The 10,623-nt window shown below is 45.2% G+C and overlaps 1 protein-coding gene across 1 annotated transcript; it reads left to right on the forward strand.

Moving 5' to 3' along the window:
• Nucleotides 1-6,629: 6,629 nt before the first annotated feature.
• On the forward strand, nucleotides 6,630-7,559 carry LOC140122975 (olfactory receptor 5V1-like). The gene has a single exon (XM_072144224.1). The coding sequence runs from the start codon at nucleotides 6,630-6,632 to the stop codon at nucleotides 7,557-7,559; it is 930 nt and encodes a 309-aa protein (XP_072000325.1).
• Nucleotides 7,560-10,623: the final 3,064 nt, after the last annotated feature.

The raw sequence follows: 10,623 nt of genomic DNA on the forward strand, positions 1-10,623 counted from the left end.
ACACCCTTATCACATGCCATTACCTTTTCCGATTCACCCAAAACTTAAGCACTGACTATAGACTACTGGGCGCTCTGTGACTTTGGACTACTGGGGGCTCTGTGACTTTGGACTACTGGGGGCTCTGTGACTATGGGCTACTGGAAGCACTGTGACTATTGGCTACTTTGGTGGCACCACTTCTATATCGGCTACAATTCTACAGCCTCTCCTGCGTGCTGTTATCTTTTCCTGTTAGTGCGATCTACATCCTATATGCAGACATAAATCTGCTGCAGTATAAGGCCGGCGGCACATGTGGCATTTTGAACCCGTTTTTAGGCTGTTTTTAAGCTGTCCACTAAAATACGCATCCGTTTTTAAAAACACATGTATTTTTTTAAAAAACGCTTCAGTTTTTCCGTTTTTGTCCATTTCCCCCAATTATGATAATTATGCTTATTAGAAAAAAAACGGGCAAAAACGCAAAAAAACTGATGCGTTTTCAAAAACACATGCGTTTTTAACAGACTGCTTAAAAACCGCCCAAAAATGGGTTCAAAACGCCATGTGTGCCGCCGGCCAGTAAACAATGAGATATGTTGTAACCAGAGGTCTGCAATATCTCTCTGATCAGGCTATGGCAGACGTTGCCAAGACCCCTATTCAGGCTATGGCTCACCTTGCAGACTCCCAAGAGAAAGCTAAGTCACACACCACCAACCCCCTCAACCAGGCTATGGCAGACTCTGCAGAGCTTCCCAGACCTGGCTATGACAGAACTGCCGACCCCAGGAGAGGCTATGGCAGAAGTTGCTGACCCCCAGACAAGGCGGTGGCTGATGCCACCAACCACACAAACCATGCTATCGTTGACACCCCTGACCTGCTCAATGAGGCTACGGCTGACTTTTTGAGTACATTGGTAGTACAAGGGGGGCTATGGTTGACTTTTTGAGTACATGGGGGTTTAGAGTACAGATTGAGGTACGAGGGACCAGCTTCCTGACTTCTCCCTAAATTAACAAGGCGCGGCCACATTTGGTGTTCGCTTGCATTTACAAATACATTGCAAATATGCTCCATTGAAATGCATGTGATCAGTCACCAGCACCTGGTATTTTCCATTGTTTAACCCCTTCCTGCACTAGGATGGTTTAGTGCGTCCTGGTTTGCGGAGCTTTAAGGCACCATGACATATTACTACAACATCCTGGACATCTCAAGGGTTCTGCTTCTGACAACAGCATATTGTGACAGCAGAGCTCCTGCCGCAGGGTCAGGTAGTCACCGATCACGGCCATTTAATCCTCTTAGATGCTGTGGTCAGTGGTGACCACAGCATCTAAGACTCTGTGACTTCTCTACCCCTCAACACACTCGTGCCTAGTTACAGAAGGCCCCCAGGGTTGCCAGATTTAATCATATATTAGGTCTTGCTGGTGGCAGGATCTAATACACTGGCTGACAGCCAGTACCCACTGCAGTACTACGGTACAGGGTATCGCACCTTCAATTCCGAAGCCCTAGATGAGATGGCACCACTCACTATCCAAAATTTTCAACACACCTTGGCACACCGAACAAACTCGCTTCCTACGGCAGTGCTCCAGGATTGCTGAGCGTCTGTGGAGAGAATCGCGCACATCTGCAGACTTTCTTCACTTCAAATTTATGCTAAAAACTTAGAACTCTGCCCTTCACCTTGCCAAACAGGTCTATTTTACTAATCTCATATCCTCTCTCTCTAACAACCCCAAATGGCTCTTTGATACTCTTCACTCCTTACTAACACCAAAGGTGCAGCCACCTGTCACAGACCTTGGGGCTGAAGATCTGGCCGTCTACTTTATAGATAAAATTGATTGCATTCGCCAGGAAATAATTTCTCATTCCTCTCCCCACTAATCCCCTTCTCTCCGGTACCTTACCTTGTTCACTCTCTTCCTTTGAGCCGGTCACAGAGGAAGATGTGTCTAGGCTCCTTTCCTCTGCTCGCCCCACTACCTGCAGCAGAGACCCCATCCCCTCGCCCCATTACCTGCATCAGTGACCCCATCCCCTCGCCCCATTACCTGCACCAGTGACCCCATCCCCTCGCCCCATTACCTGCATCAGTGACCCCATCCCCTTGCCCCACTACCTGCATCAGTGACCCCATCCCCTCACCCCACTACCTGCATCAGTGACCCCATCCCCTCGCCCCACTACCTGCATCAGTGACCCCATCCCCTTGCCCCACTACCTGCACCAGTGACCCCATCCCCTAACATCTGGTACAGTCTCTCTCCCCAGCAGTCACTTCTCACCTCACTAAAATCTTCCACCTCTCTCTCTTCTGGAGTAATTCACACTTCTTTCAAACATGCAGTTATTACCCCTCTCTAAACCCGTCCAGTGTCTTACATGTTATCTCTCATCAAAACTACTCCATGACCCCCTACAATCTGGGTTTCGCTCTTTGTTCTCCACTGAAACTGCTCTCCAATGATCTCCTCACTGCTAAATCCAAAGGTGACCGTTTTCTTCTCGTTCTTCTGGATCTATCGGCAGCGTTTGACACTGTGGACCACCAGCTCCTCCTCAGGGGCTTCACTCCATTGGCCTGGAGGACCCTGCACTCTCTTGGTTTTCTTCCTGACCTATAGGACAAATATAGGCCTCCTTTGAAGCCTCCTACCTGGATATCCTAGACCCTTCCCCAAGTACCCGGAAAGATTTGACACTTACAACTGCGTGACGATGGATAACTAAGGCCACAGCAGCCTGTTTATTTAAAATAACATATAACATATAAAATAGTATATATATTAACTTTTATTAACATGTACAAATAAAGTGCAATTCTAACAACCTGAAGTGACACCTGAGAGGGGTGATTCCTAAGCGTTACCTGCTTACTCCCGCCGCACCGCGCCGGCTCGAGAGCTGACAAATATGTCACAGGTAACCATTCTCTCTGTACCCACCTCCGGGTGGGCCAGCTACCATACCCATCATTCTCCATTTCCACTCTGTGTTAAGCGCACAGCAACATCTTTGTGCGAATTATTTTTTCCCCCGAGACACCCCCCAAAGGCCTTATCCCGCGGCTGCGTGACAGGAAAACAACTTATATCTCTATATTTCTTCAAATAAGGAACAAGAAAAAAGGGGGGTAAAAACTAAAGAACACAAAAACAAAAAAGGGAGGGCGGGCGGGCATCTTGATCCAGCGCCGGGGGTCCAAGAGGAAGTCGCACCGGTAAGGCCCAGCTTTTATCCTACACTCCCCTCCCCTATCCTGAACTCACTTCCTAACTCACTCCCCAACCCCTAACCCCTCCCTAACCTTAAACCCGGCCCAATTTCCCTCAGGTCAAGGCGGGCATACAGTTACGGCTCCGCCTAACCTCCTGCCCTTTTCTATCTCTCTGTCTGCACTTTCAGTGTCTCCTTCTCTGGATTATCATCTTCCTCTCAGTGTCGGGGTCCTCAGGGCTCAGTCCTAGGTCCTCTCCTCTCAGTGTCGGGGGTCCTCAGGGCTCAGTCCTAGGTCCTCTCCTCTCAGTGTCGGGGTTCCTCAAGGCTCAGTCCTAGGTCCTCTTTTCCCTCTATATTGTCCCCATCTGGCAAGTCATCAGCAGATTTGGTTTTCAGTATTATCTCTATGCTTATGATACCCAAAAGTGGAGTAATAAGATCCCATTGGGCACCTGCAAACTTAGAATCGGGGCCGCCATATACCTGATCCCTCGCTGCCGGCGCCAGTCCACATGTAATATTTCAGAATACACATACACCATATATACACTCTACAGACATCAGCACACATACATTACATATGCACAACACATATGTAAGCACAGCACCATATATATATATGCTACACATACAAATACACACATCATATATAAGAAACACTGAAATATAGGTGCACATAAATATAAATACCCACATACCTGTACAATACTAATAATATTGCCCCCTCCCTATATTATACTATCTAGCAGCCCCCCCCCTTCCTAAAATATACTGTGCAAGAATTACCAATCTTCTTATATGCTGTGCAGAAGTTCCCATATAATATACTGTCCTGGAGCCACTTCTTCACCTCCCTCTTATAATGTACTGCCCTGGGGCCATTTTCTTCCCCCCTTATAATATATTGCACAGGAGACATGTTTTATTTCCCTCCCCCCACACTTGGATTGTCAGTGGAAAAAAAAACCTCTCCACTCATCTTCATGGTCCGTGCTCCCTGCATCTTCTCTTCTCCAGCAAGCAGAGGCACAACCTTGGATAATCAATTGTATGTGTGCCTCAATGACACACATAGAATAGATTGCATATCCCTAGTCTTCGGCACGGCAGATGTGGGCTCCCTGGAAGGACACGGCCTGGTTGCATGCACACCCTGTTACCGCAATCGTTACGACCCTGATACCCAGCTATATACCTCTGCACGTAACGTCACCCCGGCCTTACTCCAGAACACTAGTGACTGTCTCTCTGCTGTCTCTACCAACCATTCCTATCTCTTCTTGAAACTCTTTTGAAACTTCTAAAATGCTAATTGTCCCTCTGATTCACTTTCGTCTAGACTCCCTACTAATCATCTTCCACTCGCTAATCTCTCTCCTCTACAATCTATTAGTAATGGAGCAGCCAGGCTCGTCTTTCAGACCAAACACTATATCAGGTTTTGCCGCTGTTTACACAACCTCAGGTTCTCTAACGCTTTATATAATCCACTGAGTGAGCTCAAAGAAATCACACCAAGACAGAATTATGGTATAATATCTCTCTCTGTGGACACCTGGTGCTATGCAAGGCAAGGCAGATGTGAGATATTTTATTTGCGTCACAAAGGATTATACAGAAATATTCAGAGGGGCAGGATCTGGGCTTGGTTAGTTAGGGATAAAGAAGTAATGTTCATAGTTCTTTGGTTAGTAAATTATCACATGGGCATTGCAGAAGCAAAAGCCGTCTCATTCCCTGGAATAGATAGTATCTGTAAATCGCTGATGGCATAAGTAAACATCAGCACGGGGAGTCTTACTGTAACGTCCGTGCCTGAACGTCGCTCTATCCGCAGTTGGCGGAATAGAGGTGTTTATTTGTGTGTGAACTGTGGCTTAATTCTTGTGTTTGGATTAACTGAGCCACACCCTGCTCCTTGCATTTCTGTCCTGCCCAGCAAGGGTTACTAGCCTGATGGACAGTTCCCCCAGTGTGCTGCTGGAGACGTGTCCGGGAACTGCCTTATATACCTGCCCATTCCCATCTTACCTGGCTGGTTATTTTTAGTCTGACCTGTGTATACTTGCCTGATCTTGATCTTGACCTGACCTGTGTATATCCTGCCTGTACCTGTATCCATCAGGCTTGCTGGTTTATTTGAGTCTTGTCTTACCTGTGTATCTAGTTCAGTTTTACCTGTCTCTGTTTGTCTGCCTGTATCTGTACCTGATCTGTATATTACCCGTTTGATCCTGACCTGTATATAACCCGTTTGATCTTGACCTGACCTGTATATAACCTTTTTGATTATCTGCTGGAAGACCTGTATATATCTATTGTTTTGTCCCTGTCTCAGTCCTGTGTTTGTATTCTGTGTGTCAGTGTGAACACTGGTCTATTCCTGCATTCCCGTTACCTGTTCAGTCCTGTGATGGTTTCTGTGCGCCAGTGTGAACACTGGTCTATACCTGTATTTCCGTTACCTGTCTGTTCCACCATCCAGCAGCTGCCAGACGAAGTAAGTGTCCCCTGTCCTGTTGTAGGGTCACTCATGGACGGTCAGTTAGGTTCCTGATAGTGGGTTCGCCCTTATCAGGGCGGTTTATCTGCTTTAGGCAGGGCCTTAGCCCGCAGGGACGTCGCAGGGTGAGTTCGCCACCTCTTACCTAGTCTGACAGCTAGCGCCAAGCCTGGTTGTGGTTGCGCGTTTGCTGGACGGGTGCTGACAATTACATTCTTCGGTGCAGAGGAGTGAACTGTGATCAACTTTCATCCATAGTCTGGCATCATCTTTGTTTCAGAATATTCAGCAAGCATATAAAAATAAAATCATTTTCATTAATCATACAGCAATACTTCATAGCTACACGGATGCCTCCAGCCTCTGCCAGTCACTGCAATGGCTACCTGTCTCCTTCCTTATACAGTTTAAAATAATCACCCTCATCCACAAAGCTCTGCACAGTGCTGCACCTCCATACATCTCCTCTCTCTTTCAGCCAACCCGTGCTCTTCGATCTGCCAGTGATTTTAGATTAATCCCTACCTTAAATCGAACCTTTAGTGAATGTCTCCAGGGCCCTCCCTCCTATTGTTCCATATGACTGTCTGAACTCTGTAATGTAGTATATTATTTGAATATGTCCATGATTTATAATCGCTATGGAATATTATTATTATTATCTTTATAAATAAAGATTATTATTAATATTACGTTGCACTTTGCAGATCGTTCAGGCTCCAAACAACTGAGAAGTCTCCATCCTTTGAGTAATATTACATTGGCTACGACTTCCCGCATCAGTCACTGGATCGGAAGTGACACCTAACGCCATGACGTCTCCCGGACATGAAGAGACCACTCACTGATATTTTTACAGGCTTCATGTCTAGCAACAAATTTGAAATGTTTATCAATATATAAGATGGATCTCCCTGTCAACAGGACACTTGCCACCGAGGTCATCCTCCTCGGATTCTCCAGAAATTTTAGGATAAACCTTCTACTGTTTTTCATCTTCTCCGTCATCTATTTGGTGACGATAATCGGTAACGGCCTCATGGTGTGTATAATCATCTCCAGCCCTCACTTACACACCCCCATGTACTTCTTCCTCTGCAACCTGTCTCTCATAGACATATTCTATTCTACCAGAACTGTTCCAAAACTTCTGCTGGACCTGTTGTCCTCTAGTAGAAGGATTTCACTGCTAGCTTGTGGTGTTCAGGTCTATGCTGGACTCTTCCTGGGGGGTACAGAATGCCTTCTCCTGGCCGTTATGGCCTATGACCGGTATGTCGCTGTTTGTAGACCTCTCTACTATCTCATCGTTATGAGGTGGAACATTTGCTATCAACTCATTGCCTTCGTCTGGGTGGGCAGTTTTTTGACCACGGTGGTTCCATCACTAGTGATGCCGATGAGAGTTTGTAACCCAAACCAGCTCAACCATTTTGTATGTGAGACTCTCGCTGTGGTGAAGCTCTCCTGTGACAGTACTCGCGAGAGTGAGATTGTGGTGGTTTTTCTCACCTTTATCGTCATCCTTTTCCCCTTTTTGTTTATTTTACTGTCATATATTGTCATCATCTCCTCCGTGTTAATGATTCAATCAGCTCAACGGTCCAAAGCCTTCTCGACGTGCAGCTCCCATCTCACGGTGGTGACCTTGCTCTACGGGACCGCCATGGTCATGTACTTTGGGCCTCCATCAAAATACGTGTCCAATAAAGACAAATATGTTTCTGTGTTTAATACAGTTATAATCCCGATGATTAACCCTCTTATTTATAGTCTTAAAAACAAAGAGGTCACCAAAGTTTTTGTCATGAAAAAAGAGAGATTTAAATTGTAAGAACGTAATATTTTTTCTAGAAAACCTAATCGCGGAGAGACTGGGAGAGAACATATAAATTATTTGTTATTCTGCTGTAACGGAATGGTCTGGAAGGACAGACAAGGACAATGACCCCTTAGGCTAAACGCCCTTCCAGCTCTCCCTACCTAATTGACAAGCCAACCCTGAGTGGTAGGTAACAACTGGTCAACGTTCCTTTCCTGCACCAAAGTGCAAACAAGGCAAAAAAGACTGGACAATACAAGTACATATGAAGTACAGAATTAATAGGCAAATTACCCTCTTCACCCTCTTCATGATTGCTACCATCTTTCTGTATTCTGTGGAACAAGACACACGGGCAGTTAAAGACAAAGGGGGAGATTTATGAAAGCCCACAGTCTTATTCAGCCCCAGATACAACATGTTGAACCGGCGATTGGTTGGTCTACTTTTCTACTCAATATTCTGGTGTGCACACTAAGCCACTCCCTTTTCCTGGGCCACACCCTTTTCCGAACGAGTCGGGAAAACTACATGAAAATGGTTTAAATCCCTTACTTCTGGTGTAGACAGTTTGATAATTCTTCTATATTGTCAGAAATGGAATCTTTATCTGCTTACAATCTCAACAATCTGTATCTGTAGCACTTTACTGCTCTGGCACTTTTATTTTGAAAAATGATGTTCTCCTCTCAAATATTACACCAATATCATATACAGGCAGTCCCCTACTTAAGGACAACCGACTGACAGAAGACCTCTAATTAAAGACGGGCCCCTTTGCCAACTGTGACCTCTGGTGACCTCTCTGGATGTTACTATAGTCCCAGACTGCAATGATCAGCTGTAATGTGTCTGTACTGAAGATTTATTCATAATCCTTGGTCCAATTACAGCAAAAAATTTTGAAACTCCAACTTTCACTGTGGCAAAACATTTTTTTGTCTGGATCTACCATTATAAAATATACAGTTTCGACTTACATACAAATTCTACTTAAGAACAAACCTACGGAACCTATCTTGTATGTAACCCGAGGACTGCCTGTATCTAGGTACTATAGAATGACCACCTCGGTAGTATCTAAACGTGACTCAGGTCAGGCAAAAAGTGGCTCTTATGAGCCCACATATATATGAATTGGTGATTAATTTGTGTAGACAAATGTATGATTTTTAACATAAAAGTTGGACTGCTAAAAAAGATTATTTCATACCCTACCAGTGAAGGCTATTAGTTGTGTGGTGTAATAACAAGTGACAGATTTGAACCTGCCACAAGGAATGTGATTTTTAGCTGCTATCAGATTCAATAGGCTATGGTATGCTGACTTCAAAAATGTCTTCCAGCTTTTGTAATCAATTCGGTACTTCCTAAAACTTTATTTCACATTACCTGGCTCCCTGCCAGCAGTATCTTGTTAGTCCCTGGGTAGGGGGCAGCTGCAGCCTGTGTCAGTCTGCTCTCCACACTCATGCAGCTCCCTCACCCCTCCCCACTTCCTGTCATGTCCACTCAGCAGGGAGGGGAATGCTGCAAAGGAGAGGAAGAATATGTAAGGAGACACAGGCACACACAGACTGCAGCTGTGCCTCCGCTTTATATAAAGTACTAAAAGGAATCATCATTCTGAAAAGGCATTTATAATATCAGCACAGTACATGCTATCGGAACCTGTCACCAGCTAAAAACTTTGAAGTGAGATGTTAATTGGTTGTATAAAGTCATGGAGGCAGAGAGTTTATCAATGAAGTCAAGCTCTCCTCACCTCAGAATGAAAGAGATCTGGTTAGTGATGTGTCTAGATACAGGGCCATCAATACCAGCTGCCACCACCATGCGCCTAGAAATGGACATGATCTAGGAGGAGCTCAGCTGCTTGATGACTTCCTGTTAGTGGTTTATTAGGTCAACTTCTGCTTACAGGTTCCCTTTAATGAATTCTGTGTGGCTTACAGGAAAGGAGACAATGGGGGAAATTGATCAGAAGTGTTTGACAGCAAAACTGTTCTAGGTGCTTCTGGCAACCAATGAGAGCTCAGCTTTCTATTTATAAACAGTTTGGGGAAAATAAAGCTCTGATTGGTAGCCATGAGTAAATAGAGCCTCCATTGGTTGTCCTCAAGGAGACCTGTTCTTAACAAGGAGACACGGTTGTCGGGTGGATACATTTTTCAGTGTTATTCCAAGAAAAAAACTTTCTTCATCCTTTTTAGTTAATTTTCAGTTCTTGCTCACTTAATTTGTTAAACAGAGAAACTTTGATGTCCTATTACATTAGATCTTGACTAGTGATGAATGGACCCCTCAAAATTCGAATTTTGACCCAAACCTGCACCAGTAACACCCGCAATCAGTGTTGACACTGTCTAACTGTTTAAATCCCACAAACAAAGTTGCTGGTGGCATTTAAATCACTGTGTCCCCTGCTGCTGGCACCAACAAATTTGGGAGGGTATTAGCCCCTGTTAAAGTCATGTTGGAACTAGCGGCATTTAAAGAGTTTTGGTTGAGGAGTCTAAAACTGGCAAAGCTTTGCACTTTGTGTCTTGACTAGGATGAGCGAGCACTAAAATGCTCGGGTGCTCGTTATTCGAGACAAACTTTTCCCGATGCTCGAGTGCTCGTCTCGAATAACGAGCCCCATTGAAGTCAATGGGAGACTCGAGCATTTTTCAAGGGGACCAAGGCTCTGCACAGGGAAGCTTGGCCAAACACCTGGGAACCTCAGAAAAGGATGGAAACACCACGGAAATGGACAGGAAACAGCAGGGACAGCATGCATGGATGCCTCTGAGGCTGCTTAATCGCACCATTATGCCAAAATTATGGGCAACAGCATGGCCATGACAGAGTGACAGAATGAGGCTAGATAGCATCTAAAACATCCAATAATTGACCCTGACACTATAGGGGACGGCATGCAGAGGCAGCGGCAGCAGCGGCAGGCTAGAGAGTGTCATGGCGACATACCCTAAATGGACTCAGGTTTCACCAAAGGAGGTGAAATGATTTCCTATGTGAACAAAAGGTTGACGGTATATTTAGTCGATAACACAGCATGGTGGCGACATAGTGA

Source organism: Engystomops pustulosus, chromosome 3 (genome assembly GCF_040894005.1).
Source record: "Engystomops pustulosus chromosome 3, aEngPut4.maternal, whole genome shotgun sequence".
In the NCBI taxonomy this organism is placed as follows: domain Eukaryota; kingdom Metazoa; phylum Chordata; class Amphibia; order Anura; family Leptodactylidae; genus Engystomops; species Engystomops pustulosus.

Bases quoted from the DNA above. Each gene is read 5' to 3' on its own strand.
- LOC140122975 (XM_072144224.1), top strand. From the start codon at position 6,630: ATGGATCTCCCTGTCAACAGGACACTTGCCACCGAGGTCATCCTCCTC.